Genomic DNA, 20,545 nt, shown 5'->3' on the forward strand with positions numbered 1-20,545 from the left:
TGTTTTTTTACTGGAGCTTTTGGATCCAATGTTTACATTTATCAATATAATGCATTTAATGACAAAATTCAATACATGCCAAAATCTGTGAAAATGTCCCTTTAAAATTCATTGTACAAAAGCGGTTAAAGGGATGTAACAATAAACAAACTGATACCGATTGATTGGAATTAGTGCCCTTTGCCCAGGTGCATTGTGGGCATGACACACTTCGCAAGAAAATGGCTGCCAAGATGCAAATTATTAACCGGGATGATCAAAAGATATCTTTAAATGAAACCTCCATGTTTTAGGTGGTTTCCTTCCGATATGAAGCGTCGAAGAAAGTCAAACACCGTGTTTTAATACGCAAGCTAATACTGTATTCATATATTCGCGTTGTAGTGAAAATAACGAAAAAATCGAGTTATTAGTCAGCATCAGTCTCAGAGTCAGACAGTGATCAGAAAGGCACAAATACGAGTCATTTTATTGTACTAACTCTTTAATACGTATCTAGAACATAATTAAGTGTCCAAGATGATGTGCGACGTTATGCCAACGATATCGGAGGATGGCTCAACTGATCGTGAGTCGCAAGAGTCTGGGGACGATGCAAACTTCGAGCAACTGATGGTAAACATGCTAGATGAGAGAGATAAGCTGATGGAAGCACTACGTGATGCTCAGGAACATCAGGTTAATACACAGGCACGACTTGAAGAGATTGAAAAAGAGAAGGACAGTCTACAGCGTCAGCTGCAGTCCACACAACCTCAGGTGTGTATAGGAACCAATCAAATTAAGGCTTAATGGGTCATTGTCGACCTGAAATGGCCTACAAATACCGGGGCTAACTAGGTGCCGATTCTTGTCACCCTAGCCTTTTAAGGTTTTAAGGGTGACTTCAAGCCAACGCTTGTCAGCCCTGGGTGACAAGAAGCCGACTGTAGTCATCCGGGGTGACATGAAGCCGATTCTTGTCACCCGGGGATGAATTCAAGCCGATTCTAGTCACCCTCAAATTCAGCATAAATACACTCACTGCAACAATTTTACTTTTTTCAACAAAAAATACATGATTTGGTTGTTCATATGTTTGAGAATCATTGAGAATCATTAAAACGAATTTTATCATATAAGTATATATAAATATAATCAGGGATCATCCTAGCCCAAAATTTTAGGGAGAAGTGACTTCTCCTTCCAATTGTATTAGGGAGAAGTGAGCGGACCTTTGATCTAACGCGTAAAGGTACTTTAATATTAATGTTTCACAATTAATAACCATACATATATCTGAAATAAAATATGCTGAAACACTAACTAAACATTTTATTTTAAACTGCCATGATGTTAAAGAGATATTGCTCTCTTAAGAACTGTAAAACGTGTGTTTTATTTGGCCAAAATACACATTTCATTCATATGTAATTACTACTTAAGCCATGAGCCTGAGGATGAAGGATAAAGGGAATATAGGGCAGAGCCCTAGCATTTTGTTCTTTTTTTAGTCTTTCTAGGTGCAATTTCTGGTTAGTACATTGCGAAATATTGTCAACCAGATCATCCATAACACTGCATGTTTATTCGTCATTCTATAAAAATGTTATAAAGAACGTAAACAATAATTAAAATTGACGAACCATTCGTATCCGAAAACGACTGTCCGAAAACATGTCGATATATGTCTTTTGCACATGCATATCGTTTGACGGCAGAAAATTAAAACCAGTAACCTGTAACCCAGCAAATACGCAATCAATATATTATTTGGTTGACATATTGCTTTAAAATACAATATTGCAGTGCTTTTCTTTGCTAATAGATAGTTTGAAATAGCAAGATTACAGACATTAGCAACATCCATAGATTGTACGGTTTTCGGACAGTACCGAAGAGGTTTCATCAGTTAGGCCTACTGCTCATGTCAGTACCAATCAGAAATCAATAAATAATAGACCGGACAATGTCTCATGGCGATATAATAAACGCATAACAATAACAATGCAAATACTATATATTCTTAATGCTATATTTTATCCCCTTTGCGCACAATTAGTCACTGTTTAGCAGTTGGTTATTTCTCTTAGATTTTTATTGCATATGCACATTTTTAACTGAATTTAAATCGGCAATTTATCCCAATTAATTCCGCATTATGCTCCAGTCTCAATTTGCAATTTGACTAACGACAGAGAGTAACGTGTACTCTTAAAAACCTTTCAAACATTTCGTGGGGGATTCTTCAACAATACATGTTTTTGTTCTATGCCGGACATAGCTTCATTATTTCAAGATTTGTTGTGTTTTATTCGATTATACATAAATTAATGTAACACACCCTAACATTCTGAAATACCCTTAATTGTAATTCTCCCAACTGAGTGTCGCATGCCGGTAATTCTTATGTTTGAATGGCGTCATTGACTTTTAATGGAATGTTCCCACGTGCTTGTTACTGCGTTTTTGGATTAAACTTTAAATTTGTAAGTCTGTTTCTCTGTTTGTGATATTTGTTAAGCTCAGTTCTCAAATGTATTATTACCGAAATTTAGCAGTGAGATTTGGACTGTTTTAAGTTGTACAAATCATCAATCATAACAATAAATGACCATCATGTAAACAATGGCTGTATTGGTTCCATGCAGCCTTGACGAATAACAAGAGCCGATTGAAAAACTGTTAACGAGGTCGGGAGCCTGGCATTCTATACGATGGAATAAACCAAGGCGACTTGCATCAGCGGTCAGTGATGCGTAGCAAATCCTCTCGCTATCAGTAGATCAGATAACCGATAATTGCACACAGTAAACAATGGCAGTATTAGTGACGGCATTGCGCACACGTGCGGCAGATTATCAAAGGAGAAAATAATATAAGAAAATGTTGGCGATTTTGTTTTCGCTTTGATGTAATCAGAAAGCGATATCAAGCATGGTAAGGCGACAATGTCGCCTACGTCGCCCTCTAGGATGAGCCCTTTATAATTATATTCAAAAGCCACAATACTCAATAGCCTATACCTGGATGCGGTACTTGAAGTCACCCCAGGGTGACATGTGGGCCATTTCAGGTTGACAATGACCCAATGAGCCAAATAAAGAATCCATGTATGTTTTGCAATTACCATTTGTCATCAAAATGTTACTCTAAAAAATCTGTTTTCTTTTTGGAATCCAAATCATTTTTGATCACAGTTACATACATAAAAGGTAAAAGTACTTGTTTAGTCTCAAATCCTCCTTTCAAACAAGAGCTTTAATTGTTGAAATACCAACTGTCAGCCTGTTCATGATACGTGTAAAATTCTGACATCATGATTCAGGACAGACAGTGGTTTTCAGAAATCAAATCCGTACTCACATGCCTTTTCCATGCTGTAATTCAGCTTTGTTTTTAGTTGTACGTGATAGCTAATGTTTTGCAAGTCAGTCTGCTGTTAGCTAAGCTGGGCGGAGTGTGGTTGTATGCAATCAATACTGGCCAATGAGAGCGCACGCTTGCATGAGCGACAGCACTCGTAGGCCTGCACTAGCTACAGTAAAATTATGCAGACGACGAATGAGTGGGAACAGTGGTGTAATATTAGAACGCTGGCTTAGTGATCGAGAGGTCCCTGGTTTGAATCCCTCCCTGACTGCTGGAATTTGTCTGAGCAAGAAATTTATCCCCGGACCCGCATTGTCTCCTCTCGTGGACATAGTGCATTGTATGCAAAATACAGTTAAATCATTTATTCGACTCGTAAAGAATTGTATCAAATTAAAGTTGAATTCATTACATACCACTTAAATGTTTTGTTGAATTCTCAAATTGGCATAAATAAATTTGTAATCCTAAACACGCTTCTGAATTTTAATGTTAACACGACATCACCAAATTCTAGCTTCAGATAAACAGTGCTTCGTGTATTTCTACTGTTTCTTTGCGCTAAGTAAAAAGCTAGCGAAACTATGCAGACATGCAGAACGTCACATGAAAAGTGTGGGTGTATTTATTGAACAGCAAGTCAGGTGACATACGTTGGTTCAGTTGGAAAACCCCGTCTCGATTGGACATTATTCCATCACATCTTTTAATAGTCACATGCCAAAATTCATTCGCTACAATGTACTTATAAAAAAGGCGAATGTTGATGTTTATGAAATTCTTGAGTTTACTATTAAAAATGGAATATACAGGATAATCTGGCAATCCCTGTGCAGTCCGCTGAAAAGCGACGGGAAAAGAAGTAAGTATGCAGTAATGGATACAAGTTGGCTGAAACGGATGCATTGAGGAATCGATAGAGACCTGCACGGAACCAAACAAATGTCTATTCTCGCGATCTTTTAAGGTAGATTTGTGAAAGTTGGTAGAACCTGAAGTAAATTTGAACAGGTTGTTGTGTTTTACGCACTTAGTGCACAACATGGCTCCATTTTCATACTGTAGCCAACTAAATTCGCTCAGCCAACTAAATGGCGAAACAAGTTTGATTTAAGGTTTATAAGTAAGATCGTGGTGTGATAAACATACACACCAGTCAACAAAAAGATTACTTATTCGTGCATATGTGCTATAAACATTTCTTTTTAAAGAGACCTTTTCACAGATTTTTGCGTGTTTTAAAGTTTGTTATTAAATGCTTTATATTGATTAATGTAAACATTGGATCTAAAAGGCTCCAGTAAAAAATCAAGAATAGAATTAAAAAAAAGAAAAAAAAGTAACTCTCAGCAGGGCTCAAACCACTGACCCCTGGAGTCATGGGGTAAAAAGTCTACCACTTAGACCACTCGGCCATCAATGCTCACACATTATTGAAAGTATTTTATACTTTATATAAGCAATCCTGGTAGTTTCACAAAAAATAACAACAACAACAGAACTCTCCAAATTATCAATCGATTCGCGTTGCAACGCTTTATAATTTTCAGGTTTTTAAATCGTTAAACGATGCATATAACGGCTATTTTAGAGCATGGTAAATGTTTAGTATTGCGGATTCTTCACAAATATCATAACTAAAACGAAAATTTGCGAATCTGAAACAACTTTTTAGCTCACCTGAGCACAACGTGCTCATGGAGCACAACGTGCTTATGGTGAGCTTTTGTGATCACCTTTTGTCCGTCGTGCGTCGTCAACATTTTGCCTTGTGAACACTCTAGAGGCCACATCTAGAGGCCACATTTATTGTCCGATCTTCATGAAACTTGGTCAGAACATTTGTCCGATTGTTTCCTCGACTGAGTTCGAAACTGGGTCATGCTGGGTCAAAAACTAGGTCACTAGGTAAAAAAAAAGAAAAACCTTGTGAACACTGTAGAAGTCACATTTGATGCCCAATCTTCATGTAACTTTGTCAAAATGTTTGTCTAAATGATATGTTGGTTGAGTTAAAAAATGGTTCCGGTCCGTTAAAAAACATGGCCGCCAAGGGGCGGGGCAGTATTCCTTATATGGCTATAGAGAAACCTTGTGAACACTCTAGAAGTCACAATTTTTGCCCAATCATCATGAAACTTGTTCAAAACATTGGTTTCATTGATATCTCGGACGAGTTAAAAAATGGTCCTGATCGGTGGAAAAACATGGTCGCCAGGGGGACACCTTAAGTTAATTGAATTACAACCAGTCAGTGGTGTTATCCTTACCGGAAATAAGCGTTCTTTAATAAGATTCGATAAATATATCCGTATAACATAAGTGCTCACAAAGTTACATAACTGTCCCATGACCGGTTCACTTGCGTAAGCGAACAAGACCGCACTACCACAGCTGTTTATAGTGAAACATTGTGAATACTTTTAGTCACATTTTTAGTTCAATCAGCATGACACTTCCTGATCTTCACAAATGGTGACAATCTTTATGAGCATAATATTTTTTGTTCATGATGAACTTTTGTGATCACCTTTTGTCAGTTGTCTGTCTTCCGTTGTGCGTCATAAATATTTGCCTCGTTAACGCTGTAGAGGCCACATTTATTGTTGGATCTTCATGAAACTTTGTCAGAAGATTTGTCCTAATAATCTCATTCATTCAGTAAATCCTACATTTTAGTTGTAAACTTTTTTTTGGAAGATACTTTAAAAAAATGGGCATCACATACCATGATGTAACGTCCAAAACCTATTAATAGCGCATCGTTGTTATCAACAGAAAGTACAGTGTACTACTGCATAGCAGTATCTTTCAGATTCAAAGAAACAGACACTAAAAGCTTTTTAAATTGAAAAAGGACTTTTATAACAGTAGTTTAATTTGACAAAATGTTCACTTGAATAATTGCTGAAAGTTTAAAAAAAAAAAATTGCAATTTTGTCTGTTAGCCAAAAAAGGCAACCACTTTTTTTTCGCCTTCTTATAACAACATAATACTACCTACAATGTACATGTAAACTGTAGTTTTAACACAACTCTTATTTCATGAAATGATAAAGGCCATGCTCTGTGGAAAGAGGGTTTCATGCGCCATGTGCGTAAAAGTGTTGTCCCAGATTAGCGGACTGCACAGGGATAGGATGACTGGATGACACTTTACACACATGCTTTAAACTCCCTTTTCACAGCAAGTCCCTCATATTTTGTTAGCCATAGCGTTTTCCAATTCGCTAGGTAAGCAAATATAATTTTATTTTGTATTGAAAAATAAACAAATTTCATAAAGAAATATCAAATACGAATCCTATTTAATATAAACTGCATGAATCTTGGAGAGTTTGCGGTCCTAGTTAAGGCTTTCTTACCAGACTTCCTCTAGTATTCTATTGATTTTAGGAAATGCATACTGCATCAAAGCAAGATAGCAGTATTAGTCATAATTGATCTAGCTTCTCTCCTCTCACAAGTTCCTTATTAATAGTATTTTATATTTTCTTAGTTTAATGTTATCATTATGTAATAAGATTTATGTAACAGGGAAGGTCTCAATGTCATAGTTGTCTACAGACAAGTAACTTTTCATTTTGAACTGTTTATGGTTAGCTTAAAGGGACATTTTCACAGATTTTGGCTAGTAACTAAGGTTGTCATTGAAGCTTTAAATTGATGAATGTAAACATTGGAACTAAATAGCTCCAGTGAAAAACAAGAATGAAATTAAAGAAAAAATAAGCAATCCTTAACTACGCTCCAACCAGTTACCACTGTCTCTTGGAGTAAGCTTCTATCTCATTAACCATGCACTCAGCCATTCATTCTCATACTGTGAGTGTTGTATTTAACACGTAATATACGCAATCCACATAATTTCACAAAATATAACTGAAACAATAGAATTCTCAAAATGATTCAATGGTTTCACGTTTGTAACTCTTTATAATTTTCAGGTTTTTAAATCGTTAAAAGATGCATGTACATGTAATGGATATTTTAAAGCATGTTAAAATATTTGTTGTGTATGTTAAATTTGCTGTGTCTCTGCAAATATCATAACTTGTGACAACAAACATTTGACAATCTGTAACATTTTTTTTTCAATTTGTCAATTTACCAAATGTGAAAAGGTCCCTTTAAATGTATTATGGAAGTATAAAACATATACAGCCTCGGGAAGTAGATTATATTTAGTCCTATACTTTAAACAGAAATATTGCATTAATATTAGTGGCTGATACTGGGAAATCAACCATCTGTCCAAAATGTTAATTTTCTTAGGAAAGGAAAGCATGATTCAGTGGGAAATCTAGGGCTATATACAAGCAGGGACCCCCAGAAGGCTAGACCTGCCTGCTCCAGGTATTCTTCATCAGGGATGTTGTGGAGCAATCACGAAATGCAAACCAACAATCGAATTTTAAAAGATATTTAGCAGTCAAAATGCAAGTTTGTGCAAAATGTCCTGTCTCCGCCATAACTTTGGTGGAAATGATTGAAAATTACTTGGTCCAAAATAAATGTAAACCATTGTGAGACCACATGTCAAGTTTAACACCAGTCTCCCTGCCTTAAAGGTCAAGGTCACAATGAGAGGTCAAAGATCAAATTTGGCAATAAAACAGTTTTACTGCTAATTATAGTTCTGTTTGCAAGGTATTTGAAGCAATCTTGAGCTATATCATTACACACATTGTCAAGTACCTCATTTTTATGAATTAACAAGATGTAAGGAGCATATATGCTTCAATGTATTTCTTTGATAAATAAATGATACACTTAAGAAAATAAGTGTAACATTGGTCATGACTCCAGTCCAGTGACATAATGGGGAATAACAATACCTCATTTTATGGCAGGCTGTCCCTTTGGGGAAACGGTTGTACAAGAAATATGGTTCCAGTTGGAGCAATTGTCTAATTATTATATTGATTGTAAGTGTATCAGAATTCCTCTTGTTTGGCAGAATGGCGTGAATGGCTTGGTAAATACACTCTGGTGAATCACAACTATATTTTATTTATGTTTGTTCACCTATACAGGAAGTGTCAACATTGACGTGGGATCACACTTTCTGCTATTTACTTACATGTAGATGGTCATTCAATATTTATAATTATTCCTAGAAATTTCATTCACATACGGCTTATTTAGGTACTAGACCTGCAAGTGTGTCAACAAAGTTGTGTTCACTGAAAATTAGCCTTAAATTAATTATGTGGTGGATACCTAGCTAGCTGAAGTGTAATAATATATAGAAGTGTTTTAATTGTGATTATGTACGTGTCCTTATTATTCTATCCTGACAGAGCTCCTCTGTGTTTTGCTATGATGGCATTGCTTACCTTAGACGATGGTTCTCTAATGAAGAAAGTGAAAGCCTCATACAAAGGCGTAGGATTGTGATAATACTGACTGGTTCTGGTGGTTCAGGTTACGATTAGTTTTGGGGATTTTTTTGGTTTACTTTAAGTGATGTTTTTGACAGTGCATTGTACAATGTATGTGCAAAGATGCTATTATGAAAAGTCCAGTGTGTTTTTCAACATTTTGGATTGGGCCCGGGTCTAAGTGGATTGGAAAAGTCGCGACGATTTGACTAAAATTGGAAAATTATAGTGTTGTTCTCAAAATTGAGAATTATATTGACTTAGGTTTTACTTATAGCGCTGAATGGGAATTAAATGTTGAAATCTAAAAAAATCAGTTTGAAACGTTTAATGGGGTATTGTAGGGCCCATTTGGGACAAATATGTACCTTTTCATTGGGAATGCGGCCCGAACTTCCCAAAACACAGTAGTCCATTGGTTGAAAACATTGAATGGGATTTTTCCAATGCTATTTGCAAAGATTTCTTCCATTTGAAATAAAATACCTTAACATTACAAATAATATTTTAAAATTGCTTGATTGGTTTATAATGATTTGCCAAATTTTGGTGCCATAGGAGGCCATTTCCATTCAAAACTAAAATCTTTGAATCAATATTTGAACCTCCGTCCAATGTTACATGGTCTGTTGGTATGATTGCATTTTTGAAAATGTTGAAGCTTTTGTTTTAATGATGTTTTAGTGTGTTTATTCAAGGCAGACCAATCAGAGATCCTTGGTAGTGCTGCAATAGTGCAAGTTTATACAAACATTTGGACTGCTTTTAAGTCACAGCGCTGTAAGTGCAGTGAGAGAAACTCAAATGTGTTACCAAAGTTCTAATATTTCTGAAAACCATGCATCCCATTGCTACCGGTAGTCAGTGTCATTGGCCTTTAACCTGATAAATGGCCAATGGATACAATGTCCATCTAGACTTATGGTCAAATGGAGTGAAGGGGGTTGTCGGTAGAATTGTCGGAAATGGAAAGTACATGCATTTATGTGTTCAGGTGAGATAATTAAAGAATAATTCATTAATATTTATCTTGGCTGTTTTCTGAGAAAACCCGAGGTATTGTCATAGCCAGCTTGTCGTGTCCGTTGTCGTGTCGTCCGCGTCGTGCTAAAACCTTAACATTTTGTCAAGATTTTGAACATTGGCTCTAAAATCAAAGTGCTTCCACCTACAACTTTGAAACTTCATATGTAGCTGCATCTTGAGGAGTTCTACACAACACACCCATATTTGGGTCACTAAGTCAAAGGTCAAGGTCACTGTGACCTCTAAAAACTTTAAAAAAAATTCTGACAAGCTTTCATTTATTTAAAAATGCACCCGCAGCTGAGCGTTGCACCCATTTTGCGTTGCTCTTGTTTTATTAAGTACAGCTTGCCAGTGTTAACCTGGCACTTACCTTAAAGCATGAATATCTAAGCACAATTTCAAAGAATGTACCAGTTTCCATAGAGGAAGTGATTTTAGTCAATTGAGGTATACTGCTATATGGTCTCATTAAACAGGTGCATAACATGCATGAGCAAAATAAAATTCAACTGTAGGAAACTATCCAGTAATGAAGTAAACAAGTGCCGTGTTAATTTTGTCAAGCTAAACCTTGTACTTTATTGTATTTTGTTGACTACATGTATCGTAGTTGTGACAATCTTAGTTTTCTTTTGATCATTCTTAAGAAAAAGTATGATTTGGTAATATTTTATTGATGTATCATTCAATTTATCACAAAAAATATTGTGTCATAAGTTTGCCTGTGAACAAATTTCAAAAACCTTCAAACAATTTCAATGAGCAAAATAAATATGGATCAATTTCAATACTTTTATTATTTTCAGAAACGTAAGATCATTAGTTGATACTATTTAACCTTGTAATGTATTAAATCTGTATGGTTATAAACTGCTGTGAAGACTATTATTGTCATAAGTACTCATTATGCACAACAAGGTTTGTGATATTTCATTATATCTACTTGAAAATGATTTATGTTCAACATGTTTCAAACATGAATGAAAATTAAATAATAAACCTCTAACATTTGAACATATTTTGAGTCATTTAATCAAGGAAGGAAATAATTATAAAAGCAATCCAATGCATCAACTTAACTCTGTTTGGCCTTAGCCTGCTGTAAGCATCCCATGCTACAAGGCTGGAAGTACAGAGCTCTGCAAGTGGTCTTGATTCATCTCCAGTGTCATATTTAATGGCCCAATCTCCATACCTTTAGATCTATGGACTACAAATTACATGCTGCTAAGTAACGTGCTCTGTGTTAGTAAATCATTCCATCCCTTGGGAAGTGTAATTTCTGGTTGCAGATACCAGCCTTTGCACATGGGGCATTGAAGTCTGCTTTCGATAGCACATGTTGGTATAAAGCTTTTGTCTTGAATAAAAGGTATAAAAACACCGAAAAATACCTGCCATGGCATGGACGTGGCCATCTTGACTATCTTGTGATTGCCCCTTCTGTGTTAGCTTGAAGTTTTTTGAAAGGGCTACATAATGTAGTTAAGAAGAGACTAAGATAAAATAATATCAAAGATTTGTGTGTGTTTTTTAGCTCGACTATTATATATAAAATATATATAGTGGAGCTATCCTACTCACACCGGCGTCGGCGTTAGCGTCTGCGTTAGCAAATAGCGTGCAAATGTTAATGTTTTCGTACTACCCCAACTATTTTCATTGTGCCTTGACATATTGCTTTCATATTTTGCATACTTGTTAACCAACATCACCCCAACCTATAAACAAGAGCAGACAACTCTATCAATTATTTTGTCATAATTATGGCCCCTTTTCCACTTACAATATGCAGCAAACGTTAAAGTTTGCGTACTACCCCAACTATTTTCAATGTCCCTTTACATATTGATTGCATATTTTGCATACTTGTTAACCATCATGACCCCAACCTATAAACAAGAGCAGACTACTCTATCAAGCATTTTGTCATAATTATGGCCACTTTTCCACTTACAATATGCAGCAAATGTTAAAGTTTGCGTACTACCCCAACTATTTTCAATGTCACTTGACATACCTATTGCTTTCATATTTTTCATACTTGTTAACCATCATGACCCCAACCTATAAACAAGAGCAGACAACTGTATCAAGCATTTTGACAGAATTACTGCCCCTTTTATACTTAGAATATGCATATTATTGATAAATCTATGTTAAAGATTGACAAAAACACTAGCATGACATACCACAATGCACTCCACTTAAACCATCCCCCACGCCCCCCCCCCCCCCCAGACCCCCCCCCCAACCCCCCCCCCCTCCCAACTCAATACCCCCCCAATTTTTTTTTCTTATTTTTGAAAGATCATCTATTAAATGATCACACACCCACATTATACCCCCCCCCCCCCCCCTTCACATGATGGCTTACTTTATACTGTCAAGCACTCGAATAGTCGAGCGCGCTGTCCTCTGACAGCTCTTGTTAATACTGTGTTCGCACACTGCTTTGATTGTGTATTTATTCATGTATTTTCAACTTGATTAAGGTAACACGAAGACATTTATTGTACAATTTTATACAGCAATCTTAAACATGAATAACTTAAGTTGGAGTGTCAAAGTATGTTTGTTATTGATTGATACGTTTAAAAAAAATTCACAAAAGCGTTTTTTTTCCTGATAGTTATCGAACATCAATATAAATGAACATTGCTGCTTACCTTATATATAAATAATGAGAAAATGGACTATGCCTTATTGTTCTATCTTTACTTATTCCCTATATAAATTATACATGTTTGTCACAATAAGCTCTTACATGTATGTTCTAATAAGATGTGTATCTGCGTATCACTGTTTCTGGCCAACAGTTTTTGGTCTATTATATTGCAATATATTTTACTGTTTCTGTCTTAAGTTGGCCACTTATATTGCAGTATATTGTATTGGTTTTGGCGCACAGTTGGCAAAGTCTATTTCAATAAATTGCAATGTCCCATGGTTGGCAAATGATATTTCAATATATTGCACTGTTTCTGCCCCATGTTTTTGACACTTACCTATATGTATACATGTTTTAGTATATTGTTAAGTTAAATATATGAGTGTCCATTTTAGAATAGATAAAGATTATAAAGATATAATCCCACTTAATAAGTTTTTTGTCTTTAAACCCACAAATGCATGCCACAACATTACTGAGTAAGATAATTCAAAGCTGTAAGTTATATTAAATGGAGGTCACAAGTATTGCGTTAATGTTGATAAGCTATTTATGTATGTATGGTTGTTGTTGTAAATAGGAGCTGGCCTCACTGACGAAGGAGTTGAACAATGTGCGCGAGTCCCTTCTGGAGCGGGAGGAGGAGGTGCAGGAACTCAAGGCTGAGCGCAATAACACTCGGGTTGGTACAGCAGTGCTTGATATCTTGATTTGTAAACCTGTCAACAACACTCGGGTGGGAACATCAGTGCTTGATTTATATACAGGTCAACAACACTCGGGTTGGTTCAGCAGTGCTTGATTTGTATACATGTCAACAACAATCGGATTGGTACAGCAGTGCTTGGTTTGTATACATGTTAACAACACTCGGGTTGGTACAGCAGTGCTTGATTTGTATCCATGTTAATAACACTGGGGTTGGTACAGCAGTGCTTGATTTGTTTACATGTCAACAACACTCGGGTTGGTACAGCAGTGCTTGATTTGTATACATGTTAAGAACACTCTGGTTGGTACAGCAGTGCTTGATTTGTATACATGTCAACAACACTCTGGTTGGTACAGCAGAGTTGATTTGTATACATGTTAACAACATTGGGTTGGTACAGCAGTGCTTGGTTTGTATACATGTCAACAACACTCAGGTAGGTACAGCAGTGCTTGATTTGTATACATGTTAACAACACTGGGGTTGGTACAGCAGTGCTTGATATCTTGATATGTATACATGTCAACAACACTCTGGTTGGTACAGCAGTGCTTGATATCTTGATATGTATACATGTCAACAACACACGGGTTGGTACAGTGCTTGATTTGTATACATGTCAACAACACTCTGGTTGGTACAACAGTGCTTGATTTGTATACATGTCAACAACACTCCGATTGGTACAGCAGTGCTTGGTTTGTATACATGTCAACAACACTCAGGTTGGTACAGCAGTGCTTGATTTGTAAACATGTTAACAACACTGGGGTTGGTACAGCAGTGCTTGATATCTTGATATGTATACATGTCAACAACACTCTGGTTGGTACAGCAGTGCTTGATTTTTATACATGTTAACAACACTGGGGTTGGTACAGCAGTGCTTGATATCTTGATATGTATACATGTCAACAACACTCGGGTTGGTACAGTGCTTGATTTGTATACATGTCAACAACACTCTGGTTGGTACAGCAGTGCTTGATATCTTGATATGTATACATGTCAACAACACTCGGGTTGGTACAGTGCTTGATTTGTATACATGTCAACAACACTCTGGTTGGTACAGCAGTGCTTGATTTGTATACATGTTAACAACACTGGGGTTGGTACAGCAGTGCTTGATATCTTGGTATGTATACATGTTAACAACACTGGGGTTGGTACAGTAGTGCTTGATATCTTGATATGTATACATGTCAACAACACTCAGGTAGGTACAGCAGTGCTTGATTTGTATACATGTTAACAACACTGGGGTTGGTACAGCAGTGCTTGATATCTTGATATGTATACATGTCAACAACACTCAGGTTGGTACAGCAGTGCTTGATATCTTGATATGTATACATGTCAACAACACTGGGGTTGGTACAGCAGTGCTTGATTTATATACATGTTAACAACACTCTGGTTGATACAGCAGTGCTTGATTTGTATACATGTCAACAACACTCAGGTTGGTACAGCAGTGCTTGATATGTATACATGTCAACAACACTCGGTTGAGTACAGCAGTGCTTGATTTGTATGCATGTCAACAACACTCGGGTAGGTACAGCAGTGCTTGATTTGTATACATGTCAACAACACTCGGGTTGGTACAGCAGTGCTTGATTTGTATACATGTCAACAACACTCGGGTTGGTACAGTGCTTGATTTGTATACATGTCAACAACACTCAGGTTGGTACAGCAGTGCTTGATTTGTATACATGTCAACAACACTCGGGTTGGTACAGCAGTGCTTGATTTGTATACATGTCAACAACACTGGGGTTGGTACAGCAGTGCTTGATTTGTATACATTTTATCATTATCATGGTCCAGATTGTTTTGTCACATTTGTGACTCAGAACTGTTAAATCATAAGTAATGAAAATTATCCGCCCTTTGACATAAACACGTACATTAATAATGAAAATTTTTTTGAAATTTTTTAGAAACATTATATGCAATACAAATCATATATTGCTTTGTATCCCTGTTGTGCGATGCAAACCCAAATGTACTCTCACATTCTTATTGAGCACTTAAATTAGAATTTATCAACACTATAAAACCCCTTTCAATAATAGCACGAACACGTTTGGTGTTGTATGATGTACATTTAATGCCAAACGATAGTATCACCAGATTATTTGTTATTTTCTTGTGTTCATGTAAAAGTCTCTAGAAAAAGCTTGTTTAAATATGATAATTTACATTGTTATGAGCATTAATACAAACAAGATATTTGTGTTCAGCAATCAATTAATCAATGCTAATTAAAAGAGAATCTTACTTTTAGAAAGGTTACAATTTTCCCAGAGTGGGTATGGAATCCAGGATCTGAGATTCTACTTATAGCAAGGCTAACATCATACTCATACACAGCAAACAAATGAGCATCTTACGATAAAATTGGTCTTACAGGACCAATAAAGCTTCAGACCCGCATAACACCCAACTTCACATGACACGGTTCAAATTATGTGTGAATTTCCCTAGAATACATCTGTATGCAGCCATGTTGTGTCCCTGTAGTTACTGTTGGAGCACCTGGAGTGCCTGGTGTCACGTCACGAGCGCTCACTGCGTATGACGGTGGTGAAACGGCAGGCCTCGTCCCCTGCAGGGGTGTCCAGTGAAGTGGAGGTCCTCAAGGCGCTCAAGTCCCTGTTTGAGCACCACAAGGCACTCGATGAAAAGGTATGTACCGGTAATAAACGGTAGGAAAATCTCATGTCTCATGTAGGCTCACTTGTCGGTTATGAAAAAAAGATATTTGGACAAAGCAAAAATTAACTAAAATTATGAACACAATACCCAAGTTTGTGCTTTAAATACTTCTTGACTAGATGATTAATTCCCCAGAAAATCTCTTGGGGCCCACAACACATTTTTAGGGGCAATGTGCTAATGCTCCTTTTGTAGCTCTCATTATTACTCCTTATTATGCCCCCGGTAGGGTGGCATATAGCAGTTATCCGTACTGTCCGTCCGTCCGTCTGTCTGTTTGTCTGTCTGTCTGTCCGAAAACTTTGGCCATAACTTTTGCAATATTGAAGATAGGAACTTGATATTTGGCGTGCATGTGTGTCTCATTGAGCTGCACATTTTGAGTGGTGAAACTCAAACGTCAAGGTCATCCTTCAAGTTCAAAGGTCAAAAAACTAAATCCAAGGGAAGTAACAAGCTTTAAAGGGAGATAATTTCTAGTTTATATCATTTGGCAGGTACAAATCATTTTCACAAGGGAAGTAATATTTTTTAAAGGGATATAATAAAAAAAAAAATTCAAAGCGGCGCAGTAGGGGGCATTGTGTTTCTGACAAACACATCTCTTGTTTTAACTTCTGTTTGTTTTCTTTCTTAAATGTTATACATTTATGCTTTTAATTCGCTTTATCTGAGGAATTATTGAGAATATCTTTAATCCCATTGAGGGTGGACAATGTATTCTTGCCTTGGAATGCTAATCATGCTGCTTTATAGAACGATTTTAGGTTGTTAAGATATCAGACAATAAAAATATTAAACACATACAAAAGTACATAATAAGTGGGACAGTTCTAATACCTGGTAGTCTTCAGAGGTTTTTATTTCCCATGATTGTGTTTAAAAATGGAATTTATAGTCGCCGCTTTGTCTGTCCGTGCACAATTTTTGTCCGGGCTATATCTCGGCAACTAATGACCGGAATTCAATGAAACTTTATGGGAAGCTTCACTACCAACAGGAGATGTGCATATTATCAGCCAGTTCTGGACGGATGATTTTTCACAGAGTTATAGCCCTTTGAAATTTTCCATTAACTGTACATATAGTGCAATTCTTGTCCGGGCTATTTCTCAGCAACTAATGACTGGAATTCAATGATTTTTTTTGGGAAGCTTCACTACCAAGAGGAGATGTGCATATTATCAGCTGGTTCTCGTCTGATGATTTTTCACAGAGTTATGGCCCTTTGAATTTTTCCATTGAACATATAGTGCAATTCTTGTCCGAGCTATTTCTCAGCAACTTATTACGGAATTCAATGAAATTGTGGGAAGCTTCACTACCAACAGGAGATGTGCATATTATCAGCCGGTTATGGTCGGATGATTTGTCACAGAGTTATGGCCCTTTGAATTTTTCTATAAACTGTACATTTTGTGCAATTCTTGTCCGGGCTATTTCTCCCCAACTACCGACTGGAATACAATGAAGCTTTATGGGAAGCTTAACTACCTTGAGGAGATGCGCATGTTATTAGTGGGTACTGGTTAGATGATTTATTTAGAGAGTTATGACCCTTTAAAATTTTTAAGTTGCTTAACCATCCATCGTATTATTTTGTCCAAAGTTATGCCCCTCAAGACGTTTCCTTTTATCTGAATATATAGTGCAATATTGTGACCAAAAAAACCTTTGGGGAGCATCACCCGTCTCCGACGGTTTCTTGTATTTGTTGTATCATTGTGAAAGTCTCAGGGGTTGTGTGTTTTAAGCTGATTATTATACCCCCATTACCATTGGTAATGGGGGCTATATAGGAGTCACTTTGTCGGTCTGTCGGTCGGTCTGTCCCGAAATTTCATCCGATCTTCACCAGACTGGGTCACAAGTTGTATCTTGATGATGTATAGGTCAAGTTTGAATATGGTCATGCCGGGTCAAAAACTAGGTCACTGGGTCACTTAGTTTGTTTTAAACCGAAAGTTTGTCCGGACCATAACTATGTCATTTATCGTTAGATTTTAAAATAACTTGGTACATTTGTTCACCATCATGGGACGGTGTGTCGCGTGAAAAAAGTATGTCGATATCTCCAAGGTCAAGGTCACACTTGGAGTTCAAGGGTCAAATGCTTGTCCGGGCCATAACTTTATCATTTATTGTGAGATTTTAAAATCATTTGGCAAATTTGTTCACCATCATGGGACAGTGTGTCGTGCGAAAGAATTACTTCAATGTCTCGAAGGTCAAGGTCACACTTTGAGTTCAAAGATTAAAAATAGCCATAAATGAGCTTGTCTGGGCAATAACTATGTCGTTTATTGTGAGATTTTAAAATCATTTGGCATTTTTGTTCACCATCATTGGACAGTGTGTCGCGCGAAAGAATTACGTCGATATCTCCAAGGTCAAGGTCACACTTTAAGTTCAAAGGGTAAAAAATGGCCATAAATGAGCTTGTTCGGGCCATAACTATGTTGTTCATTGTGAGATTTAAAAATCATTTGGCATATTTGTTCACCATTATTGGACGGTATGTCGCTCGAAAGAATAACGTCGATATCTGCAACGTCAAGGTCAAACTGTGAGTTCAAAGGTAAAAAATGGCCATAAATGATCTTGTCCAGGCCATAACTATGTCATTTATTGTGAGATTTTAACAATACCTGGTACATTTGTTCACAATCATTGGACGATGTGTCATGCGAAAGCATTATGTCGATAACTCCAAGGTCTAGGTCACACTAGGAGTTCAAAAGTAAAAAAATGGCCATAAATTTGGACGGCATGTCATGTGAAAGAATTCAGAAGTTCAAAGGTTGAAATGGCCATAAATGATAATGGCATTATAATTCTTAAAAAACGCCATAAATTTGATTCTCTTGTTTTGTGAAGACAGCATGCAAAATAGTCTGTGTCAATGCGGCACGTGGGGGTATACGTCACGTCTGTGACAAAGCTCTAGTTAAAATTAATGTTTATAGGTTTTTAGACAATGCAAAAATCTTGCTTTGATTTCTTTAAGGTTCGTGAGCGGCTGCGTGTGGCCCTAGAGAGAGTCTCCACATTGGAGGAGGAGCTGGTCACAGCCAATCAAGAGGTAACCTGAGGGTCATAGATGAAATACAAACATGCAAATAGTTATATATTACATAGGAAGTTTCAGAATATGTATATGGGAGTAGGTTGGGAAGTTTGTTATTAGTTCAGTTGGTGACCAAGCTCGAGTTCAATTCGCTATTCACTTTCTTGTCCATTTAACCATGTATAGGTAAAAGCAATAATTGAGACATTGTTACTGGATTACAAACAATGTTCAATCAGGGGAAACACCTGCTTTTTCAAACATTGGAAGGGCTAAATGCATTACAGTAAAATCTTAACTATCATTCAATTGGCAAAGTGTAAGTATAATTCCTGCTGTGAAATAAACTCATAATGGTGGTAAATCTTTGATTATTTGCTGCAAACCAACTTTGAAAGGAGTAAATAATGGAGTCTATGCTGTCAGTCTGTTGGTTAGCTTGTCAGTTGGACAGCCTTTTCATATAAAATCATTTTATTTTGTGGAGCAGATTACTTCTAAATTATTCAAGTGTTCATGTACAAGATAATGTTCATGCCCAGGTATTGTCATGTTCCTGAGTCATTTGTCCTTGAAATGAGGCAATGTTATGGTAGACCCATAATATGTTTTAAGTTTGTGGAGCAAACTTCTGTCAAATTACTCAAGTTATTGAATTGAAACTTCGAACATGCCATTAAGTTGAAGTGGTAAGTTATGTGCCAGTGCTCCAGCCAGCTTTTCAAAATAGAGGGGAGCTTCCCCCAAAAGGGCGCATTTCACGCGTAATTTTGGAATATAGGGCATTTGGTTATAAATATACTTAAGTATATACCTTGGTTATACTATATACTTATTAATTGTAAACATTAGTACATTGGATGATTTCACCAATTGTATGCTGTTCCTCATTTTGTGTAATGAAATTACAATAAATATATTACTATCTACATTGGCGCTAAGGAAAACAACTTAGTAGCCAATTTCCTTACCGACTTGGGCTAGCATCCGACTACACGCATTAGAGATATGTAGATATCATATTTCTTTCCGGTGTGTGTGGGGGGGGGGGGGGGAATTTTGATGTTTTTTTAATCACCTATCATCATTGAACTACATGTTAATCTTTCAGGTTCCAGTTTCAGCATCAGTGGCCTTTTAGAAGAAAATGAAATGAAGAAAACATGAAATAAATTTAGGGGTTTCACTGGGTCAAAAAAACGTTGTGACTGTCACTACTTAAATTCGTTGCTTTAAATAACTTTGAGCCAATGTTTGTCCACAATAATAATGTTAATTAAAACAAAATCTATATTGACAAATTTAAAGTCTAAACAATGATCAATGTCACCATAAAGTACATCCAGTCTGGAGATTAAAATGAAACATTGCTATTGTTAATAATAGGATATATTTATTTCACAACACGTTATTTCAACTAATGTCAACTACGTTGACAGTTTTGTTAGGTCGCGAAAATATATGACAATATCAACATTACATTTTACTTGCAGAGTGATAAATCCTCCTTCCAAATAAGTATTTTATTTGTTGAAATAACAACTGTCTGCCCCTATTCATGTTCATCATGATTGAGGACAGACAGTGTTTTAAAGTTCAGAAAT

The 20,545-nt window shown here is 36.5% G+C and overlaps 1 protein-coding gene across 6 annotated transcripts in view; it reads left to right on the plus strand.

The window, feature by feature from the left end:
- The first annotated feature begins 209 nt into the window (after positions 1–209).
- The window catches only part of LOC127846342 (liprin-alpha-1-like), a 77,124-nt gene continuing 56,788 nt past the window's right edge, over positions 210–20,545 (plus strand). For all 6 annotated transcript variants that reach the window (XM_052377515.1, XM_052377532.1, XM_052377524.1 and 3 more), the window contains exons 1-4: positions 210–759; positions 13,016–13,117; positions 15,680–15,844; positions 18,882–18,956. In XM_052377515.1, the coding sequence (XP_052233475.1) occupies positions 520–759; positions 13,016–13,117; positions 15,680–15,844; positions 18,882–18,956 (582 nt within the window). In that variant the 5' untranslated portion in view covers positions 210–519. The remainder of the gene's footprint in view (positions 760–13,015; positions 13,118–15,679; positions 15,845–18,881; positions 18,957–20,545) is intronic.

Source organism: Dreissena polymorpha, chromosome 1 (genome assembly GCF_020536995.1).
Source record: "Dreissena polymorpha isolate Duluth1 chromosome 1, UMN_Dpol_1.0, whole genome shotgun sequence".
Taxonomy (NCBI): Eukaryota; Metazoa; Mollusca; class Bivalvia; order Myida; family Dreissenidae; genus Dreissena; species Dreissena polymorpha.